Consider the following 26,092-nt stretch of genomic DNA (forward strand, 5'->3'; position numbering starts at 1 on the left):
CACGATAACTTTTAACATAAAACCACAATATTAGGTTATATTTTTCAAATACACCCATAACCGTTATCAAAATGGGTTTCAATCGGGAAACGCATATAAATCTAAAATGGCCGCGCGGTTCCGTACAAATAATCGTTACTGCTTTTGATATTTCTCGAATACCGCAGCCGTTGTAATGAACGTATAATTATTGAGTTCTAACTGACGCCTATAAACTTAGCGATGGAGAAAATGAAGAGGGTCGTTTATTGAATAACGTTCATATTTCAAGATAAATGATATTACGAGTACATTTACTTAAGAACACAAAAGACAGTAAATAATTCAGTTAACACAATTTATATATGATTACGTATCTTGTTGGACACGCTACATTTCTTAAAATAATAATTTTATATGTTACAGTATGAACCATCATAACACATCATCGCAACCGCTATCAAGCTATGTATTATTGTACACAGCTGAGTACATAGGGCACTACACTGATTCAGCGAAAATCAGTAGAACTCACGTATCTTCAAGAACTACAGACATCTCAGGGATTTGGTTCACGTTGTTTTGGTTCACCGTAAATCGGTAATTATGAATACCACTTGACTATCATGCTTACAAAGACCGACCACCGGTCAGGCGGTGCAGGCTTAGGTAAAAAGAAACTTAAGTACGTAACCGAGTTCCATTAAACAAATCAAATTTTCCTGTGAAAAGAACCCTGATATCTTTACAAAGCTTACATTCTCGTACATATACGGCGACACAAAAAGGATTTTATAATTTAAAAAACAGTACAATAGCCGGCAGCGAAATTACAGAAAAAAGAGTATATGAGCCAACATAACGGTCATAAAGGAACGGTGATATTACCTACTGGAAACAAACTGAGAAAACCGCACGCGAATCGTGGTAAACATAGTTCCTATATAAGATCTTCACATACAGAAGCGACTGGTAAAATTTTATATTCCTAATTATTATCAGAAACCTTTTACATTACATATCTAAAGGTGGAAGAACATTTGAGGTTCGCCTCCGGCGGCACCACCGCCACACCTATTTCTGCCTAATAACAGCAGTGTTAAGCGCTGCTGTGTTCCGTTTTGAAGGGTATGGTAAGGGAGACATACTTTTCCGAGGCGTTCCAGCTTAGTCCTCAGGGGTGGCGGCGCATCTGTTGCTGACCTCAGATAGGAATTTCTGGTCCTATCTGGGGTTGATTGCAGATGTCCATGGGCGGCAGTAGCCACTTGCCATCGGGTGGACTACATGCTCGTCTGCTACTCCTATATTATATAAAAAAAAAAAAAAAAAAAAAAAAAACATTCAATGCCTTACTTAACATGTAAAACAGACCATGCGTTCTATTGCAGATACAAGCTTAAAAGATGACTAATAAATCAGGAGATCTAGTTGACAAATCAAATAGGATTGAAGTTAGTTAGTTAAAAATAAAAATGACGGATGTGTTCTAAAAATCTATCCTTTCCGAATTTAAGAACATACAAATAATAAAATAAGAGCATTTATTATAGTTTCGGTTTGTTAAAATTGTAAGAATAATATTTTATTTAAATTAATTGGTTACTGACTAACTAACCTAGGTGTCCTGTGTTTCTATTTACATATCTATTTTGGCAATGACCAATTAGCTACCGTCCACTATACGTTAGACGAGTGGTTAGTGCTACCGCAATTAAATTAATTACGTAAATACATTCGCAACCGCGAGGAACCTTGCCATTTACGAAATCCACTAAGTATATATTCTATATTACGCTCGACATTACTCTTAAAACGTACTAGGTCGTAATGAAAGCCACAAGGAACGGCGCGAGGTGAAGGCAGAGGTTTTTTCGTGAAATGATTACGATGTGGGCGGAGATGCAGCGTACTAAAGTAGCTCGCTATGAAACGGGGAAGTTTTTTAAAAGCCCCGCTGCGAAATTCCGAGTGCATTATGCGATAGCGGCAGACCACAATATGTTGAATTTATGAGACGATGTACAAATACTGAAAAAAATAGGCGTTCAAAAGGCAACCGTTTTTTAAGAAACGATTCGTATTTTTATTATAAACATTAATATCAATGTAATGCAGTTCCCATATACCTATTAAACCTTACATTTTGATAAGAAGGTATTGTCACCACTATAATAATTGAGATATTTAATTGAATGAAAACTAAAAAGGACCGTTATTGCTTTTGCCGAGAGGATACCCGTACAGTGTTAACACAGCAGTAGGTTGATAATGACGTCCAGATAACTCTGACAACTTTGTAGAACTTCAAAACACTTTACTGTAATAATGTTACTGACCTTTCAAAATAACCTCTTTCCGATAGCAAAGTTTATTGAAATCACTTACTTATTTTCATGCTATTTACTATATTCAACTGAGCTCTAGTTACCTAAACGCCTAAACAAAAGCGTTCCTATTTTTCCGTTACAGATATTGTTTTCAGATAAATAATTCCGCAACCCCACGAAATTGTAATAAAACTTCCTCCCAAAGTTACTAACAACCACGCAAGTTCTTTTGTACCCTTTAATTACACACTAATCTGAACATCCTCGGGCTGCGGCTTACGGCACAAAAACACGGAAAGGTATTACCGAATCAATATCGGCGGATCATATTTGCTACTCACATGCCCATAAACCTCTATCAAAGGGAAACAGCGTCCGTGTGTCCTGATATAAGCTAATAATGTTATACGGTGCGCGGAACCAATTTTATCATAAAGGTGGTATTTTGCTGGCGCTGGAAAATTCCTCAACTAGAATTCCACGTCTACGTGCTGAAATTTTCGAATTTTTGTTCGGAATTTTTGATTTTAACACGCATACTCTGAATGTTAAAATTTACCATCGACTTCATTTTGCGTTCCAAAGTGGTGTTGAAGTGTTTTATTTTGTTTATTTTTACGAACCTAATATTATAAGGTTGTAAAGTTAAAACATTTTATATCTTCATCTTTATAATGTTTTTGTATGTTTAATAATATAGTATACATACCGTCTCCATGTGGCCAATACATAAGAATCTGATTTATGGACTAATCAGTGGGTACTTAATACATTAGGTATTTGATTAAAAGTAACACATGAAATTATCATCCATCAAAAGATGAATGAAAAGAAATAATTGGATAATTTCATAAATTTAATTATAATCATTATGATAATATAAAACTCATTTTTTTCTTACAGGGGTAACATAAATACATTCTACTTATGTCGGTACATTATATAAATTAATACTAAACCCACACGTGAACCAAGCGGCTAGAATTTATTCAAAATGTGTTTCTATCTCAGATTACTTTCTACGGATCAAAATATACACATAACGAGCTTATCATCCTCTACATTGTTACGTTCCTATTATACTTAAATTGGGTATATGTAACGTTATCCGCTTACCCATTCGCGAGTCGCAACATTATCCTCTTCTTATCTGCCTACATATTTTCCGTCATTTCTCATTTTTATGTAATTTCTTTGTCCTGCCGTCAAAACCAATAAGCTTGACTGTAATGCTCATTAGTTACTTCCAACTTTGATTAACTACAAAACTTCTAAACAGATTAAAACAATTATACAATTACTTATTTTACTTCATAAGGTGTTTTACATTAGTAAGTGGCTAGAGCTTCCTTTTAAGCACGCAGTGCCTGTATTAGGAGCCCCCGCTCTTCCGAGAACAATATAAACTTATGAAATATAATACAAGGATTATTTTAAGCTAATTTATCTAATTTGTGTTTGTGTGTGTGTGTGTGCATGTAAGTAAGTGTAATGTAATGTATTATATATATGAGAACTGTAGTAATGATTCTGCCTGTTCGTAGCTGAGAGTTTGTAAATAATTAGTTAACACTTTTTTACATTCGAAATAAGACATTTTATTTATTATTATTGTTTTATTAATTTTATTATATAATTGAGCTGCACGTTTGTTGTATTGCATGCTAGCAAATAAAGTGTTCGTTTGAGGGACTGGGGCAATAACATATTTTCTTCTCCTTTGCAAGTTAGACGGATCATATGACAGTGTTTTATGTTGTTTTAGTACTATTTGTAGTAGATATAGCTTCCTAACTATTAGTAAATTGCTAATAGAGTATAGATAGGCACGAGGAGTATATAATGTACCTAAGTGACACAGATCACGTCAATAATAGAATTGCAATTCAGTTGCTTAAGCATCGGTGGTAGTCCCTGTTAAACTTACCAGACCGAGCTATTTATTGGATTTTTTATGCAGTCCATGTTGTGACTGACGTATCTTATGTAACCATCTCTAGTTAGACTCTACCAACTCCCTGAGGTAGACCCATCAAAGATGCATCACCACTCCTGAACATTTAGATAGTCGCTCAATATAATAATCAGCCGATATCCAAACCCTTCTACCGAAACACAAGAACTGCCTCACTATACACATAGTTGTATGGTACTCCCTCGGTATACTTGGCGAAAATATTGATTATTCATGTAATATAAACATAATAGTAAAGTCATTAGACTCTCAAACACTAATAACTTCAATAAATTCTTTAAACTACAAAAGATTGAGAAACACGGATGATTAACTCCTTATTGTTTTTAATAGATCACTTAACGTCATGTGGTAACCGCTGCCCATAGACATGTGAAGCCAACTTCATATAAAACAAAACCCGCGTATTATTCCAAAAATTCAACATAGACTAGAAATTAAATCCAACTATTCTAAGTTGGCAAGATTCTCACAATGTAATTTTGAACTAATCAAATTAAACTCTCTAGAATCAGTGCCAGCCCACAGCTAGTTGCATTGAATTAAAATAATTTGCCTTAAAAAACATCGACTTATTAATGTTCTTATTACTATAATATTATTAGCACATTAAACAAGCCATCGACCGAGCAATGCCTGCTTCGAACGGACGGTTGCATTGATTAACACGAATGCGTTGCAATGAAAGGTATTTAGTATGGACGGCGGTAATCCCCACGATTACTTGAAGCGGTTATGTTGTATGCGCGCGGATTCCAGATGGCACCAGCCACATACTTGTCTACATGTATTTAAACGTTAAACTTGGTGAAATATGGATGATTTTATAATTATAAACCCTTTTCGACTTTTTTGTATTGGTAGTGTTTGTTGATAGATATTTTATAGAAGTTTTCATAATAATGAGCTTCAACGAAGCTTGCGCGACTCATAGCATAACGGGTACATGGACACGTAGAAAACCATGAAACGTTATTCCAAAAAAAACAGTATAAATCTTTGACTTTCAATAATATGAGCCTAATCTTATCTAAAGTTGTTCATATATCATGTAGTACACATTGAAAAAAATCACAAAATGCATCTTATTATTTGCGAAAATATTACCAAAAAATAACTAGAGAGACGAAAGAAAATCATACAAAGAATGCAGCAGAACCACAAAAACATTAACGCTCCTACTAGTGAAGCATCTGTATATCTACTTTACTGAAGTTCATTTTACTAGGGGCAAAACCCTCTGCGAAATATATTTATTTTGTTGAGCCACGACAAATAATACGTACATTTGTACGTCTGTTTGTCTACTTACAGCTTACTGCCAAGCGAAAGTTTGAAACATTTTTAGAAATATAAAAGCATCTGACCCTTGAATTTGAAGCATATATTTTAGAAGTCAGTGTCAGTTCACATTAGCCCCACTACTTCTTTTGTTGGATGCTGTAAGAGGGAACTGTAGGACAGCGTCTCTATATGAAGTTATTCGTCGACTATGAATACCAACACGCACTTTAAAACGCAAAGAATGCTTATACGGCAAAATCCTTTTTAGGAAAGTCCCAGTCGCATCGTACTATTAAGGATTGATACATACATATATAAATACAGCTTGAAACCTTATTCGATAACCCTTATAATATTGCTCGATATCTAAATAACAACAATTCGAAATCAGCAAGCAATTGATGCAGAACTTGGTGACATACTCGTCGTATACGAATCGAGAATGTTAAAGGCATAGTAACATCAAGGGCAATGGTACTTTGGAATTTCTGTTGGCTTCCAGCCATTGGCCATATTGTTTACTGGTATTAGCACTAGCTTACTATTTCTTATCCGTACTTTATACAAGCTTCACAAACACGCGCAAATTTCTTGCTCTTTCAAATTATGAGCGCCTAGTCTAAATAGCTGAAGGTTAGGTTCGCTTTAGTAAATTGCGATTTGAGAAACATGAAAAACGGAATCGAATTAAATTGATCAGATAAATTTATGCAAACAAAATATTTTATTCTACAATTTAAGAGCAAACATACCTATGACACTCGCAAGAAATTCTATTGACACGATATTATGTACCTATATAAAATATATTATTTGATCGCAAATTCGTATTAGCGGTTTGCGCAAACTATTCTGAGAATAAGGCGAGTGTGTCATTGTCATCGCTTAAGTAATACAAATGTAAACCAAGATTTAATTTGACCAGATTTAAACTCTAGTACTTGCATGAATTTCAACCGAAACATATTTTCCATCAACAATATACGGAATTATTATATTTTACGAACTAAGTATAAATATGTTACAGTATAATTACAAGTATCTAGACTTCCTAACAACATCACCACAAACATCTATAGACGAAAATGGTCTATATATCAATTGCATTAAAATGTTAAGTATTCTAAATTTGAACCAATTGAACAGATTCTTGGGGAACAACTAGTCCGCAAGTAAATTCAAGGTCATCCACTTATTAAAAAACATACAAAGAGTAATATATTACTAGACTTTTAAAGTAATAATTCATTTTAACAAGTCTGGAAAAATATTTTTACTGTAATGAAAAGCGGAGTCGTCAAGGTTTCTAGCGATTACGAAGTGATAGTGAAAAAATATTTTAGATAGCGACATTAAAATATTGGAATTTTGTTTCTATGTCAAGGAAAGTCGCAAGGCAAGATAATTATTTCAAATTTTTGAGTGAAAGCCTCGTTACTGGGGTAACTAAATGTTCCAGAAAGCCAAAAAGTGTTAAGTTTACAAATGGTAAATCAGTCTACCTTGTTTTATTAACTAATTGTTCCAACACGGTGTAGGAATCTAGGCTTTTTAATAACACTGCATTTGACTCAAAAGAAAAAAAAACTCGACTGTTTAAAACATAGCCTATGTACCTCCCACAATTTAAACGAATCCAATGACACAACATAATTCGTGAAGCCATTTGGTTTGAAGAATGAGACAAATTTACGCTCGAATAATATGACATTTCGCAGTCGGGTCAAAATACATTGTCTGAGTCCGTGATTCTTATAACAAGTCTGAAGGTTTAGTTTGAATATTAAATAAATTATAATATCTGTCGTAATAAGTTCAAACGTAGATCACGAAACAAAACAAAATAAAATTGAAACAAATATATGGACCAAGCATTGTGAGGAACTGAATTCATAAAATATTTCTGCGAAGGATCAAATTGAATTCTTACGTGGGAAATATGGAGCCGTTATTCGGACAACATTGAGAGAATTTTATATTTCTGCCGCTTTCAAGTGTTCGAAACGTTTCCAATCGATTTAATTCCCCATGTTTTAAGCTCGGTGCGCCATCGCACGGTTGAGCGTTAAGACCCCGAAGGAAACGCTTCAACGGGCACGATTTAAAAGGTTTCATTTTGAAAGGAGCGCTCACAATATAGATGCTTGCAGATTTGAGTGGTCTTATTGCTGGGAGCACGTTAATCTTGTAAGCCGGCTGAAATGAGAACGGGTGACGTTTAAAAACGATGGTCTTAACAGAACAGACGAACGAGGCCACAGGTGTGACAGACAATATATTACGTGTGAAGTTTTTACTTTATTTCAATTTAGGTTTCATAAATATGTTTAATTCTAGGCATTGTTAACAGTAACCGAATGTATTCATGAAATTAGATTTTAGCAAGCATTTATCATTGAGATCACTTACCGGAAGATTTGTGAGTCCTGCCATGAGTTGTCTAGGACAATCACTAGGTACTTAAATTTATGGTAAAGTCTCATTCGCTACGATAAAAGTTTGTTAAATATCAACTTCATGGACATTGACATTTCCTAAAAGTGTCCTAAAGCTTCCAAAATTAAAGATATATTATGTTTATTATGAAAGATACTTGGATGGACTCTATACATGCGAGCATACACAAAATTAGTGTAAAATATCGATTAACGTAAAAGTTGAAACATATTTACAAATTGTTCTCTAGAGAAAAAACATTAATATTTCAACATTAATTCGGTACAGTTCCAAGCGGCACGATTCCACGCGACCTCTCCAAAGTTTCTTTCACGACATGTTCTTATCGCGCTCTGTATAATTCCAAAAACGGAGCGCGTGTAATTAATATAACTAGCAAACTTGAAACTTTCCACTTCGTCATTTGTAAAGCTTGGATGTCGTGACGTCAGTACTTTGAGCTAACGCGTTTATATTACGCCCCTTTTGAAATACGTTTATAAATTTTCAAACTAAGTGTTTTTTCAAAAACATTTTAAGAAATCATACAAATTTTGAACCGCGATTTAGAATTCCGTTCATAAATTATTATGATATAAAAATAATTAAAAATATCATAAGCATGAAAATACGAAAACGCCATATTTAAATCACAAGTTTCTACTACTTGCTACTACCCCATGCACACCTACATAATTTTTTTAATCTTTTCACATACTTCATCATTTTCGGCATAAAGAATTTGACGGTTCTTAAATTACTAATCAGCCCTTTAGCCGTTTCTGAGATTATCAAACAAGATTTTATATAAATAATGATATAAGTTTAGAATATTAATTATAATAGAATTAAGTTCAGTTATTTTGTTGTTAGTCAGAAATGCCAATACTTTTAGAGATATACGAAACAATAAAATAACCACTTTCGCAGAGCGAAATTATTAGTTTTCAAACATATTGAACTCTTGGGAAGCGAAATAAATATAAATAAAAATATATTTTAGGGATCTATTTAAACCGAATTTCTCGGCATTTCAACGGCATCTCTAAAAGTAGGTCGCCAACAATTTTCATTTAACCTTAAAAGCGGATAAAACTTCAAGTAAAAATGCAGGTACACATGTAAAGACTTTGGAAGCACAGCAAACATTCCCCGTTACCAGAGACTTTATGCGGATAAACCGGGATAACAAAACATTCCGGTGAAACTCGTCTTTCACGAAGATTTTCCGTAATTGAAAGTTTTGTTCCGGGAAAACGAAAAAAAAATCATATTGAGCGAGAGTTCGGCACATCTCGGCCCCGAAAGTGTTCGGAAATGGCGTTACGTCCAAACGTCCACAGCTGACTTAATCTCAGATTGATTTTGTTCCGCTACCTTCACATACAGACTCCATGATTTGGTTCGGCGATGCTTATCGACCTTTCGCCTAATCGTGTATTTTCTTAACCTACATTTTTTTAAGATATGTTTAGTTCGCCACTTTCCATCTATAAAATCAAATTTATTTTCATTGCTTACAGTGGATTTAGCTGCATTACTCTTTCGTTGGAATGTTAAGGAGCACAATATTTCTTGATACCATAAATCAGTTTTAAGCTAAAAATAATTCTCGTATTTTCGTATAGCCAATTTAACTAACCGTATAACAGTAATGAACATACTGGTAAATTACATGCGTTAATGTTTATCAAACAAAGGCGCTTGAATTCGAAAACGTTAATTGTTGCAAAGCGTTTCAGTCGAAGGCTCCCAGCAGTTACAGTATAGAAACCGCAATTTACAGTCATTAGTCTAAACGGGCGTCAGTTGTCCATTGAATTAACCGCAACGTCATTGACCCCACTATTAACAATCTATTACAGTCCAGCTGCTGGGTATATTCCGAATGCATTTGAGACTGTTTCAAATTCCTAACTACCATTTCGACCATAGTTGTTGCGAGGTTTGGTTTTATGGTTAAAGACTTTATTTCTCTTAGTATGAACAATTCACTTACAGAGAAAATTACAATCTTAAAACTATTATATGCCGCACAGCGTAAGTAACATGATATAAATAAACGATAGTATTTTTTTACAATAGTAAGTATTTAGTATTTTGCATCTAAAACAAAAACAGTTAATATAGTTTTCGAGAAAGGAGGTACATTAAGAAAAATATTAAAAGTACACAGCGAGGAATTAAGGAAGAAAGGTTTTATTGCATTAAAACTTATGTTAATACTTTGGCCTAGAGATGGCATGTTACTTAATATTTTCAAAATAAATTCAGTCGGTGTTGACTGTTTTTTCATTCTTGCAAGCACGTTATAGCACATGGATAACAATTACCACAGCAGGTTGTTTTGATTAACATACATTAAATCTATTGTCATCGCCTTTGCTTATGACTCTTATGAGTAGTAATACTTTAGGAAAATTAGTTTCCAGGACTAACACAATACGATCTGAAATGAAATGGTAGAGTTTAATCAACTTTTATCTAGCTAGCTAGCTATCAAGCTAATGTCATTTGTGCATGATTCAGGTTGCGTATCTGTAGGATTACTCTGTCCATTTTATATTCTAATCAGACACTAATAAAATTATTCTTTCTGATGTACACAAATGGTAACGTAACATACATTTCCAAAAATACTAGCAGGCATATATACTTTTTTTTAATTAGTCATGTAACAGGTTTAAAAGGTAACATTCTCAAGTCTTCCGACCCAGTTCATATGGAGTTAATTAACTTTAATCAAGTTAGAAGTCAACGTACCACAGCGACATATTTGTCATGGCAAATATAGTTAGTTAACTCAAGCCGCATATTATGTGGTAGTCGGTATTGAGTTTAAACCGAAATTGTTTTGTAAATGAAGTCAAATTCAAATATTATTATTTGAAGTACATGATTTAGAGAATTACGAATGAAAACGAATTATGTTAACATACATATTACATATGCATCTTTTCCATGAAATTCTAATTTATAAAATAACTAATCTTTCAGCAAATAAGTTAGACCTATTACAGTTCTTATCACCAATGTAACTATTTAATTCATATAACATAAGTTGTCCAATAACCTATTTAAACTAATTTTCGTATTTCGTATTAAGACTCGTGTTTCGATAAGAGATTTACTAACTGTAGTAGAAGTCATCGCATCTAAATATGTATATTTAGGTACCGCCTATTTCTTTTTATTACTGAAACACAAAACAAAAAGTCATACAATGATTTAATAGTTCATTGTTGAAATCTTACTTACAAATTATAATTAAGAAAATAAAAGACAAACTCAAGATCAAAGGACGGTGAAACAGAATAACCGTAATATTTCTAATAAAATAAAGTTGGTATTATCTTTCTTTAGACAAGCAATGTCAATAACTTCAACGGAATAAAATTTTATGTAGCGAAGCTTAATAGCGAGTCTTATAAAGGAACAATTAGAGAAGGTCGCCGATTTAACTGTAGGTATACCTGCTCTATATTATTATTTCAATATAGAGTATATAGAGTATGTTTTTCATCTTACTTTGAGAGGACGTAATAATTGATGATGATGATATTTTGCTTAGCTTACTATATTGTTATCCATCTGATCGTAGACCAGAATACAGCAGCTCTTAAACTGCTGTTATTAGGCATAAATGTGATGCCGCTGGAGTTGAACCATAAAGTGTTCTACTACCTTCAAATTATAAAAATAATGAGTACCTCTTTAATATGATAATAGATATGAGATGTTAAGTAACCTCTGTAGGCCATTTAAACACTATATTATTCTTGTCCCTCATGAGACAGGAATCCTCCTCCACGTTGATCACATATCCATCGCAATCCCTAAGGACTGAGCCGAAAGTCCTCGTTTAATAACATCAAAAGACAGTTGGGATTCCTACAGTGTACCTACGAAATAAGACTCCACACTAGCGAGCGCATCTTTAAACAGTTTGACATAAAATTCATTAATATTGGTTGACCTTTAAATACCACACACTCCATCTTACCTCCGAAAAATCCAACACAAAAATAACCGAATTTACATTGGATTCATAAATATTTGAATACGTATGTACAATTATTTATTTTAATAACACTGAGCAATCATTAATTCAATGAGAGCACTTACATGGAATGAAACACTAAGAGGATTTTAATTACGATTTTCATGTTCAACGTATTGATGTTTCGAGCGCTTTGGGAGCGTGTTTTAAATAACATTTATTCCGCGGTTTGGTTACACTTCAGGGTAAAGGGATTTAATAAATCTGTAACATTCATTAATGAGGGAAAAATTTCGGAATAATCATGATTTTTTATAACAAAAGTTGCTAACGCATAAATCCAAAATAACTCAACATGTATGGCAGTAATTTGGTCCCCAAAAAAACAGGAGTCCTGTTTGAGCTATACTCTACATTCGAAGGTCCCATATAAGTAGGTCTGCTTTAAATATCCTTAAAGCGAACCAGTGGTGCCAACGGTAAAATTATTACAATTCGTCTTGTTTGATATAAATAAGAGTAAATTTCAGTATTTAGCATAAAAAGATATTAATAAAATATTTAATTTGGTTAAATATTTTGTACCATTTATCGCACACGTTGGAAAAACCATTTAGGCATATTAAGATTAGTTCTAATTGAAACATGGTAAAATGTTCATATTCTCCAAGTGGTTTAAGTTCGGCTAGTAAAGTAATTGCCCAAGTGTAGGAAACTAAATCAATATCTCCAGTTCGATTCAATGCCCACGATACGAAGAACGAACAATTGCGATCCAATTAAATTTGATTCAAAGGAAAACAATTCAATAAGCGGCAAAGGGGAGAATATCGTTATTACAATTTGCTTCTCAAATGGATTCGATTTAAAATATCATCCGTCAGAAATAAGACTTTTTAACGTTTTGACACCACTTTATCTATATATTTAAAACTGTATTGTATATTTACGTTACATGCCCAAAAACAGTAAACATATTTCCATTAATTGATCAGTAACAGACTCTAGAAATAGGCTTATGGAAAATTAAATACCCATTTGTCCTAATGAGCTAATAAGGGAGCCAGGGTGAAACGCTTGTAAACAATAATCATATAAACTGATGACGTCATTTTCGTAGAATAACTTCTAAAAATGCTACTACTAAAAATACTTAACATGATTTATTACTCGACCTAAAAATCAGATAGTGAGTGAACAAAATTCTTCAGGTAAGTGTGATTAAAAAATAATAAATTACCTAATCTCTACAGTAATTTCTAACTTTTATGATACACAAGGCTATACTTTACTGCATCGGTGTGGCAATATTCAGCCTGAAATTTCAAGCTTTCAGTTTAAGCGATCGTGGCAACATAACGGAAGAGCGGAAGTGACGATCTGCATCCGCTTTAAATTTTCATATAATTTTCTTTTTAGCGGTTAAATTTGGGGACTGTCCACAATAATTACTGGTGTACAAATAATCTTGATGTCACTATAGTTCGATTGCGGCAGCACACCGCAAAACTTATTTGTTATTTATAGAAAAAGTACTCCAACATGCGTCATTTAATTTCTAAGCTGTCGTAACAGACTTACTAATTCAGAAATACATTATTACGTATAACAATAGTAGGCTAAAACTTGAAACATAAAAAGTGTACGTGTGAGATTCAAAGAAATTCGATGTTTCCCTTCTATGGCGATTGGCAAATACTGCGCTACCTATTGCAACGTGACTTCGTTTTCGAGATCAGCACACGTTAGCTTCCCTCAAAAACCCACACGGATGGTAGTCATTAGTCTGATTAATGGGACGACGCCGAGCATTATGCTCTAATCCGCAAAAAATCCGTATTGGTGTTGAAAAAATCCAACGTCCCCACAGCAGGACCCTCGTATTTTTCAGAGTTTTAAATTCAACGCCGCCGAGTTTCGATTTTCCACTTAATTTAGGAAAGCACTGAAAGTTGCTGAAATATTTAACGGTTAGTGAGACCGGTGTACAAATAATTTCAGATTATGATACAGAAGTTTAGTTTACGAGTAGTAATTGCCAGAGTTTTACGATTAGATACGTGATAATTACGATGGGTTTGACCGTTAAATATATTCATTGGCAAAGTTAATATATTAAACATGGTAAGGCTTGGGTGATTCATTTAATTAGATAATACCTTGTCCAATATCGCATGTTGTTAATAATTAATCTATCCACTTTGACAATTACCGCCTACTACAAATTATGAAATTTAGATCTTGTGTAGGCAAAAATAAAAAGATTGATTAATTATTATTAATAATGGGCGTATGTTGATTAGCTTATTCATTCTCAACCAACTGATTACCAAAATATTCTGTTTTTAGAGTTAAGAGTAAAATAAAGGCAATATAATGGTCGGAAACTACGGCACACGAATTCTCGGTTCGACGCTAAGACATAATAGCTAAGACATTGATTTTGTATCAGTAATTCAATACTTCTTGGTGAAAAAGAACATAATAGGCCAACTTATGTATTCGTAATTAACAACGAGAAACTAAGTTTAAAAAACTTGCAATAATCGTAGGCTTACGTTTTAAAAACCATCGTTTGGACAGATCTCATTCTAAGTACCGAATTGTAAACAGCAATAATAAATAGACACCGACATAAATAAAATACACAAAACAAGAGTAGCAATTTGAAGCGCTATAAATTTTAAAGAAAAGTTTAGGTGGTATTTCACCACTGCGAACAGCTGTGCCAAGACGTGAAGAAACTGTGAAACAGCTCTCAAATTTACTACCTTAAACTTGGAATGTTCGAATGTCGATACCGTCCGTGCAAATCCTATGAACTGTAGATCAAAGCGCCTTAGTAGAATTCGAATAAAGATATACATACCTATTTTGACTACGAATTTCTTCTTACTTGAAAAGTAAAGAACACGTTTTTCTATGCGTCTTATACAGGTACATACAATTATCGAGCAAATATTAAAACAAACCTAAAGAATAAAAATTCTACACATAGTTTTATGGGGCCATGGATATAGAGAGACTCTTAAGTTTACCCTTGTAGCTCTCACTGTAAACTGAATACATTAAGAAATAAGTAACTCCTTAGGGCAAGATAAAAACGTGAGTAAACTGAGTATTCGTAACTAAATTCTATATTTACTTAACTGAAGATTGAACTCGAACCGTCAGTATCCAAAAATGGTTTGGAGACAATTGCATTCTACCCGTGTTTGTAGTCGATAATAAAGAATTACCTGTTTTTATTATTATTAATATTATATATATTTTATTTTTATTTTAATGTACAGGAATATAATTATAGAGAATAAAAAACGCTCAAAATCTAACCGTACTTTAAAGTACCCCATTTGACACGGGTTCATAACTTTACTTAAATACATCTGTATTAGGATTAATCAGTATTTCCCTTAATCGTTTACAATTGACTGTATCAGTCACTAAATTAAATGTCACCCCTAAACAAATAGGTATCTCACCGGGATCACATCGTCAACCCTCAAAATTACATTGTCACCACGTCGCACATAAACCTAAGCGAGACGTCGGGTCCATCACTGAATATTCACTCAGAGTCCACTAAATCATCCTCCGCCACCTCTTAAGATGTCATCCCTTAGCGCAGTGAGCCTGTACCATCCCCCGAAAATTAAATTGTGTTTCCGTGTTGTGTATCTCCCGTCTCACGCCTACTAATAAATTGCGAACGCCGAGGTACGGAGGAATTCACTTTGAAAAGCGCGTGTGCGCTAAAGATTTCTTTTCTTGAAACATTTTTCTTCATACTTTGGTTTATATATGTATACTCGTACAATTAGACAAACATTAATAACTTTTCTCCAGTTCTTTGTGTTTTACTATTTATGAAGTTTATTAATGTATTAAATAAAATTGTAGTTATATAATATTTCTAAATAATTTGTCTTATGTTAACAAAACATTAAACAATAGTAGTATAAGTATAGTAGTAATTTATTGTTATTTAGTATGTAACTCAGTATCGGGTTTTATGTCAAATATTTTCGTACGTCTTCATATAGTGACATAACTGTACCTAATAAAAATATCAAAGCAGAAAATATCGACATGATACACCTTACAATATTTATTAGGGAACTCCAGAAAAAAAGCTTACGAAGATACCCAAAGAAATATCAATTTATATCAAACGTCAATATGTATTTTGAAAGCATCATATTTCCAAATACCTTATAGGGTAACCTTTTATGTAAATTAATAAATATGTTCATGAGAAAATCCCGACCCAAATAATCCTTTCAAACTTACATTCCGCCAACCGTCGGCGTCCCTATCTATCCTATCTATTTGCTATTTATCCCATTTCGCGTGTCTCGTATCCAGAGTTTTTCGATGTTCTCCAAGTTTCAGTTAATGCTAAGGTGATAAAGTACACCCAAAAAGTTACGTAACTGAGTTAGAGTCGCGAGGGAAACATCTAATAAAATCCCAGTAATAAGACCGTCTGCCAACTTGATCCCGTTTCGTTAAGGGCAAGTTTCGTCGTCTCGAATTTGGAATTGTCATCTGTGAATAATGGAACAAGAAATTTATTAAACGCACACTCTAATGATGAAAGTTTTAAAAAACCTTGTTGCTTAATGATGCGTATTCTGTTATATGTGTGTGAAGATCTGAAGAAGCATGTTTAATCCATTTGCTTGGAATAAAATTGTTAATAGCATCAGGCGTTGCTTTGTGGAAATACGTTAATGACGAAATGGTCTTTACGACTGACGATGGCAAAGTTAATACGATCTATTAAAAGTTTCATGAGTCTACCGTACAGACTATCGAATTACGTTGGTAATATGTTTTGGAGTCGGCGGTCTCTATCTGATGGTGTTATGAAGAGTTTCGTATACTACTAATACCTTCGTGTTATTATACTCGTCTACAGTTTTAGTCATCATGACATCATAACTTCTAATTTGTAAAAGTAATTTTGTTACATGGCTTGGTGCTTATTTACGAGTGCTCGTAAAACATAATAATCATTTTAAACTTCGAAGAAGTTTAAATACGAATAAATGAAATTGTAACATTCTAGGAACACATCGAAAACAAAGTTAATAAAGAAGAGATATGAAGACAATATGATATGACAAAAAAAATATTTGTTTAAACAAATAAATAATACAGGACGTTCTTCAAAGTTGTTTTATAAAAAAAATGTTGTGCTTGTAAAATGTAGGTTCACCCTAAAACACGCCATTATAAGTTAACTAGTTAACAATAATACAACTTTTTCAATACATTGGCTGAGTATAACATGTTCCCCGAATATAATTAATATGACAACGATAATGAAACCAAACGTTATTAGAACAGAAATCAATTAGCAAAATCTGTTTCACGTACATAATGGCTTTAAATTAATTTACCTACAAATCAAACGTATCAAATGCTACTGACATATTATTGAATAATATATTTGATGTCATTGCTATATTAAAATTTCACACTGTCGCATAGTAATTGTATTCAGTTCAAAGACATAAGTAAAGGTATTATATACCTATGGCAAACAAAATGTACAAAGTGGTGCTTGCATGTTTGGGTTTGGGTAACAATAATGCAAGATAATGCATGCAAAGAATCTGTGATTATGATTTCAGTTTACTTTTAAAACAGGGACTGAAAAGTACGAATGAAAATATAACGTCTACTGCAACGGTAGCCTCGCATTCCGGAATGCCATTTTACATCTAAAACATCCCGGAGTCGCTCAAATGCGAATTTTACACGCGTGTCCTATTGTTTTAATGTTCTCTCAAAATCAGTATTATAGGTCGTTGTCATAGATTAGTCAAGATTACTCGCTCCAAACAACAAAATGTGACCTTTTGACAATTGTCACTGTCATCTATTTTCGTGTTTGAAAAATATTAAAAAAATATAGTTTTTAGATCATTTACTAATGAAACGATATTCTTCTTCGCACTTTTTCTTCGATTCCGTATCTTAACTGCGCATGTCGGCATTATTCCGTGTAAATAACATTATGACAGCCATTAGACGGCTGACAGAACTGTCAGCCGTTTAAGTCATTTAATGTCTTCCTTCAATTACAAGGCGGTGAGATATCTATACTTATCTATGGTCGTAGTCTACTACGATGACCAAGAGCGGATTTGTAGACATTACACATATTAGAGAACTTTATAGATAAAACTCAAGGTTACTACTGGACATTTTCCTGTATTAATATCAAATATCTGAACATGCCTGTTGTTTAACGCAATTAATTCGTGTTTCGATTACTAAGCCAGTAATCGAAACACGAACAGTACACGTCTACAATAAATAACCGAATCCGACCTTATAACTGGTCCTTAAATTAAAGAGGGTTGACACTTTGCAAACTTTGTAAGGATAAATTATGACATGCCTACGAGTGGCACTCATTAATAATGTCATGTTTCAGCTTGTATTGCGATAAGTTGCGTCTAAACAGCAGAAGGTATTTTATTAATAAATCCTTTTAACTCTCGGAATAATCCATAGGTCAGTCTGTGTACCTTTTTTATTTTTTCTCACGAGGGGGAAACCTTCAAAAGGTGCCGTGGGAGCGACACGGGGTTATGTGGGACTTTTACCGCACTAAAAGCCCCCCGGTGGTCGTCCTCGGCGCTTAGTAGAGGTCTCCGGGATCTCCAAAGGAACGCGACCGGAGTTCTCTCAGCGCACTGCCCCATAGGGCTCCGCTTAGGTGAGTTTGTATCACCACACCGTCTGGTGTATACGACAGAATGCGACCCCACATACCGCCGTCCTTCCCGGGGTCGCTAGCCGGGCGGTTCGAGCTCCCACTCTTGCCGCCCGCAACCCCGAAAGCACCCTTTAGTCGCCTCTTACGACAGGCAGGGGATACCGTAGCCCTATTCTGGTCCCGGTACTACAGGGACAACAGTCTGTATACCTATTGTTTGCATATATCATTTTTAATTCGTTGTTTAGTTGCAGGTATATTTAGTCGTTTCTTTCAGCAAAATCGTATCTATATTTTATTTAAAAAAATTTAGAGGCAAGCACTCTCACAGATCAACAAAATTTGGTTTGGCAAGAATTTCGATAAAAATATTTTTCCTCGTGAAATTGCTGGTTAAGATTTTATTATGAAACCAAAAATCCTAATAGAAAACATGATGAGGTACGGATTTTAAATTCCCGTGAAGAGATTGAAAAAGAAACCTCACCGCGCATGCTTTTAGAGACTGGCTTAATGCCAGGCCACAGTTTTTATGTAATAAGCCGTTTTAGCTTTATTATGAAACTGCATTAATTTTGTCTCGTATTCTAGGATAACGCTTGAACGTGGATATTTCTAGAGCGAAAACATGTTATGAAGAAACCCTTACGCGGTTCAAATAAGTCACAATAACATGTGTGATGTGAAAATTTAAACCGGCTACCTATTACTATTCAAAACATAGAGCCCTTTAAATGTAAAACTCAGAGGATACTAATAGAAGTCCGTAATCTTTAATTTTTATTAATTATCGTCCTACGTGAGGTTGGTTATAGTTGCATTGATACTCTAAGGACAAAGTAAGAGTACCTCGTGATTATAATAACATAAAACAACACGACACCGTTATAAAACTGTTTTAAATCCGAAATATAATAAAACTTTGATACTATATCATTCACTGAAACCACAAAACAAACAAAGCCAACAATCATTGGCACTTAATCATCGAAGGCGCGAAGTACCGTCGAACAAACTTCAGGAAAGTCTAGACAACATCTAGATTAGGTAAACAACCGAGCTCCTAGTCCGTTTAGTTTCAGCCTTCGGCACGTTAGACAATAGCATTTACTTGGAAATAATTACCCTTATTCACCAGTTCGAAATGGACTTCTAGACGATTGAATGGATTTAGCGAAAATAGATTTCGTGCGGATTAAATTTCTACGTTGGGAATTTATTGATATTAGATTGCCTTCGTTTAATGTTACTCTCTAGTTATCTCGATTTAGTTCTGGGAATGGCGATTCGGAAAATACTTTTTATACGATTGTAGAGAAGAAAATGTACTATTTGGAGTCAATCACGAGAGTCTATCGACGGCCTTGACTACTCAGGTGCACCGCTTTTAATTAAAGTGACACAAGACCTACACTAATTTACACAAAAAAGGAATGCCTCTATGGCAGACTTTAATCCAACAAAGAGTTTATAACAGTTATCTACGAGCGACAGTGACTACTAACCATAAACTTTTTATAAACGTGTTGTACGTATTTCATTATATTATAGGATTGCATAAAAAATAATTGATCTGCTATATTGGAGCATTCACCAGATTTGATTTAGAGTGACGTGACAATATCCACATATGACGCATTATTCACGTTTATGCAAAATTTCAGCTCAATTGAATACTGGGAAATAGATCAAATTTTACTCGCAAGACTTGACCCTCACATACATACTATCTGACAAAGCAAGTTAAAAGATTGTAAAAACAAACTTAACATCGAATCCGTGCATATGAAAATTTGCGTCAGAGCTTCTAAATACACATACATCGACGGTACATTATGCAAACTTCGAAACTCATTTAATATTCGTGTGGGTAAAACAAAATTACAATGTATGAAAAGGCTGCGCAAGTTACGTAAAAAACGTAACAGACTTGGATAACAATCTATTTGTTGTTCTTCATACTTGTAAAGAAATCGAGTTATTGTTATTGAGTTCCGTTCAAAGGCATTCTCATTCCGTATTCGCAGCCTAATAAAATAAAACTCTTTGTGCTTTACCCAACAAAAAGTTTTCTATACATGATGTTTTCTATACGGAAGAGGGGCATTACCAATAATTTGGCTGCAGCCCATATAGTTCCCCATAATTTCGAATGGAACGAGCCTCTAAAACAGATATAAAACAATAAACCCGTCATCTATCCAATTCAATGAGACGTATTCCGATCGTTTACGATACAGCGACACGATCGGGCTGTCAGCGCTTCAGAACGTTTTGTGTTTTACGTGCAAGTCCACTACGCTTCGTAGCAAGCATTTATTTACGTTGGTAAACGATAACAGAAGATATGAACTCCACCTGTTCTAAGATGGTTTGTGAATGCATGGGCCAGTATGGAGATACGAGATAAAATCGGTTAAAAGTCCAACGTGATCTTACAGTTGCTACAATTTCTTCCACTAAAGACAGTGGGACCGTATACGTAAGGATATTCTTACCTCGCCTTAAAATCATGACGGTAAAACACACTACTACATTAAGGTACAAATGTGAGTTGATTTGCTGCAAACAAGCCACGGGGATTCACGGGACTGCACGAGAACCTATATCATATTAAGGGATACTAAAAGAAACAAATTTGATTTTGTTTAATTGTATAATACATTAATTAGGATTTCACGGTCCATATAAAATATTCAATAAGTAAAATAATACCAGTGACTGATGTTTAAATCCAAGGAACCGTAGTCACAAAGTTTCAAGAAAAGTGCAAATTAAAAATATAATAGTATATTTTTTTTTTATATAGGAACTTGTTACGTAATGAGCTGTTTATGTTTAAACTTTAATACGGCGTAAATAATATAAACCTCATTTCCAATTGTAACGCAAATTTTACGCTAAAGTACGAATCGTAAAACCGTAACAATAACTCCTGTACATTATTACCGTAACTCACTCGAAACTAACGTCTGTATGAGACAGTATGAGTGTAAAATTTGGCTACCGTTTTTTGCTTATAGAATTGACAATGAATAGAAATGGCAAGTATTTTAACAGGTATGGTGGTATGTAAATATGACCTATTATATGTCAAAGAGCTTCATAAGAAATCAAATTGGTATCCGATATTATAAAATAACGCAATTGTTAGACAGACAGCATTATTAGGTACCTATCCTATTTATTACATTTTAAGTTAATAGCTTTAATGCCGAAAGCTCACTCTATTACAAATAAAGTGGAAGACGTACTTTAAAAAATATAAAATGCTAACAGACAGGACAGATGGCAAAAGGTTGTAAAGTAAAATGGATTTAGCTATAACTAAAGAGCACCCACATAACAGTAATAGAAGAAGGACATAACCTGCAAAGTAAACGAGTACTAAAGTAAGTCCTGTAATTTGGGAAAAATATTAAGTAATGGAAGTTGGAAACAATTGGGACATAAATATTCTGATCGACAAAATTGAACGTACCCGAACAAATATTCTGTACATTACATCTTGTATAGAAGCAGTAAAAACATAATAATAAATATCGAAGACAAAAATTATTAACAAAACGATTTTTGTCATTTCTGTTCTTTACTATGTTCTACATTTTACGGCTCCTTCGGTCCGCCGCTGTTTCGTTTTTATTTTATCACCAGACGATAAACCCCTATCATTTCGACCACACGCCCCTCGTACGATTTTAATGTATGCTTGCATTAGTCCATTATAATAAAACCATGTTGATATAATCATAACACTGGGACAGTAATGTGTTTTTATGTAAAATTACCCTTATATTGTAATTTTTATATATTAGAAAGGATACGGAGACAGGATATTTTGAGGAATATTCTTTCGTTTTAGACAATAACGACGAACCAACGCTTACATAAGTAATATAAGATGAAGTGAATTTCTTCTTTCATCGCATACACATTGAAAATGATTGTTGAAAAAGATCTGTATTGTTCTCGGCATCTTAAGAGTGGAGACTGGAGATTTTGAATATTTTACCTACCTACCTTGGCTGTCGCGTTGATCAACTTCGGCTCTTCGTCCATGATCTTCAATGAACCCTCGGTTTTAGTAAACCAGCGCCATAAAGACCTTTGTCACAATCATAATGAAAATTCTCAAGTTATGAATATTTTTTTTAGGTTATTTTGTTTATTTTTTTGTATTATATCTTGATCATAGACGTCAAACGATCCCGTTCTTTTTTATAAATTTTAACTTAAAGTAGTTACGCTTGACATTACAAACGACGAATAAACCTAGAGGTTTATTCGACGTTTGTAATGTCAATCTAGAGATCGACATAATTAGCTAATATATTTTGTTCATCACAATTATTTAACCTTCCTGGATATTGTAGCTGTCAAATCGCGCGCATTTGTCAACAAACATTAGAATAAACTCGATTAACGATGCACATATAATCAAATGTAGTATCACCCTATTAGTACTTACACCCTAACAGTACTTTACTGGAAATACTAATAAACTCTATGCATCCTTGTCTTACATAACCTGATGTCTTACTTTTTTGGATATACCAGAACTCATAATACATGCTAAATGATTTTTTTTATCGACATAATCCCGTTAAATGTAAGTTTTATGTATTTTTCTTTTGTTTTGACAATTTCCCACTGAACTCGATGTGTGATACTGTATGTTCCACGGAATTTGTCCGAGTAGATTCAGAAAATATTACAAACGTCAAATAACGGATATATTCGAATAAAATATACTAAATCGTCATAAAAATGTAATACATTTTTCTTCTTTGAAAAAAAAGAAGCCTACTTAAATATTGTAGTTGTCGTTGTCCCGGACGTTTATCAAAAATCTGCAAAAGTCGCGAATAAATTTGATTATATTCGAATAAAACGATAATATCAAACTTAAGGCACAATTCGTACTCATACCCTACGTTAACGTAACAGTATAGTTCGCGCCAAACTTCAAGTCCGCTTATAAGTTGTTGCGCTCGGGTTTAGTTGCCCCTCAGGTGTCGAGGGGGGCCCGTGCTGTCTTCGTCCCGCTAGTATCTACAATTTGCTATTGCGCATTTCTATATTCGGGTCGGAGTAGCAGTTTGGCGCGGGAGCTATACTCCCTACACACGTAACAGTGGCACGTACTTTAACGTGCGGCGCGTTGAGCAGGCGTCGCAGGTCGTGTATGTGCGCGGCGGTGGCGGGCGCGCGTCCTAACTTACAACCACACTCTAGGTAATTTAGTATGTAGTTCGTTCAACCCAACGCATAATCCACACAGAAATAATTTAATAACAAATTCTATACAACCTCGTTCGTAACTCAATGTGTCACTTTTTTGGATATAGCAGAAATCATAATATACATACGTTGAATGAATTTTGTAACAAAACCGACACAATCCCGCCATATGTTATGTTTTATGACAATACAAACAAACAAACTACAGAAGATAGTTTTCTTATAAAAAAAATAGAAACCTTCTTATAGATATTGTAGTTGTCGTTGTCGCGAACGTTTATCATTAAAATCACAATAACAAGTAGATGAATTTGTTTGCATTCGAATAAAGCAATAATATTGAATGCTACACACAAATCATAGTGGCACCCAATAAAATTAATAACATTCGAATAACACGTAAATTTCATCGACAAACACGACGCAACACAGAAATCGTAGTCGTATCGTACAAACAATAGTAACACGTAACAGTGGCACGTACCTTAACGTGCGGCGCGTTGAGCAGGCGGCGCAGGTCGTGTATGTGCGCGGCGGTGGCGGGCGCGGCGGCGGCGGGGCGCGCGTCCAGCGCCGCGCGCGAGCGCTCGCGCCCCTCCGCCGCCGGCGCGCGCCCCATCGTCACCACCACCGTGCACGCGATGCGGTCGTACACCTTAACACGGACAAGGTACGTATAAATTACAATATAATTCAAAAAAAACTTAACACCACGCTATTGAAGGTGGTAGAACCCTTTGCGGTTCGACTCCAGCGGCACCACCGCCACACCTATTTCTACCTAATAACAGCAGTGTTAGGCGCTGCTGTGTTCCGTTTTGAAGGGTGTGGTAAGGGAGACATACTTTTCCGAGGCGTTCCAGCTTAGTCCTCACGGGTAGCGACGCATCTGTGGCCGACCTCAGGTAGGAATATCTAATCCTATCTGGGGTTGATTACAGAGGTCCATGGGCGGCAGTAGCCACTTACCATCAGGTGGACTGCATGCTTGTCTGCTACTCCTATATTACAAAAAAAATATAGTAAATCCCGCGACCCGCGTGACGAAGCGGTCACCATACTGGTCTGACGCGCAAGAGGTTCCGGGTTCGATCCTCGGCTAAACAGATATCTAAATGATGAATTTAGATTTTGTTTGTAGCTCTGAGTGTTTGTGTATTTGTATATGTGTGTCCATGGCACCACACAGGGAATCCTAGTGTGGGACTGTGAGTGTAGAAAGCGTTTAAGCGTTTAGCGTTTAATCAAACTAAAATGTAAAAATTATTACAGTTTAGAAATAAAGAAAGAAAAAAATATTTATTTGTAAAAAATACTACAACATTATATATGGCATAAATAATAGTAAACATAATTTTCAAATCAGAACATTGCTGCAGTAAAATTTAACAAAAGTGTCCACACTCAGCCTCACCGCGGCGAACCACGGCCACTGATTTTTAGTGTGTCCCAATTCGACGAGTAGCTCGGTCGAGTGGTGCCACGAACTTTATCCCGATAATTAACGCCATCTGGCGATTCGGTGGTGAACTTTGTAGATACATAATAGCATCACTTGTTTAGTTAGTTATGATTTAGTCCGCACCACATAGCCGCGGCGCCACCTGTCTCAAACACCGCCTCGAAAATCGTTAATGCTGATGATCCTCGTAAAGACAATGGGACAAAATTATTAAAATCGTGTATTGTCACCGATTCTTGATAATTTAAAAAAAAAAATTAAATTAAACCGATCTTTTAAAGTGAGTAAAAATCGCGTTCAAATTTTTTGGCATAGGCGACATTCACCAGTTACGTAGGACATTTTGGGTCAAATACCAAGGATACTTAATCGCAATAATTAATTTAAAACTATAAGAAAACTGTCTAAATTAAAAAAATATATGTTTCTCTACTATAGGTTACAGCACAGCGCCGTTCGCCGTAACGGGGATATCTATGGTGCCGTAACATGTGCCGTGCAGCTTAATGCCGACGCGCAATAGCAACGACGCCAGAAACAACTTGCAATACAGCGCCGTTCGCCTTGGCGATTCAATCTACGGCGCCCTTGCAAGGGCTTATGTTTTCGAACCGATAGTAGTTCATTTTTTGCGAATATTCCAGTCTAAAAC

The 26,092-nt window shown here is 34.7% G+C and overlaps 1 protein-coding gene across 3 annotated transcripts in view; it reads right to left on the reverse strand.

Moving 5' to 3' along the window:
- The window catches only part of LOC140757965 (peripheral plasma membrane protein CASK), a 318,332-nt gene that overhangs the window by 275,311 nt on the left and 16,929 nt on the right, over positions 1-26,092 (reverse strand). For all 3 annotated transcript variants that reach the window (XM_073093887.1, XM_073093885.1, XM_073093884.1), the window contains one exon: positions 24,463-24,633. In XM_073093887.1, coding sequence (XP_072949988.1) covers positions 24,463-24,633 — 171 coding nt within the window. The remainder of the gene's footprint in view (positions 1-24,462; positions 24,634-26,092) is intronic.

The sequence above is a fragment of the Epargyreus clarus genome, unplaced genomic scaffold (assembly GCF_041222505.1).
Source record: "Epargyreus clarus isolate Ecla_fem2 unplaced genomic scaffold, WU_Ecla_fem_2.2 ptg000005l, whole genome shotgun sequence".
NCBI classification, from domain to species: Eukaryota; Metazoa; Arthropoda; class Insecta; order Lepidoptera; family Hesperiidae; genus Epargyreus; species Epargyreus clarus.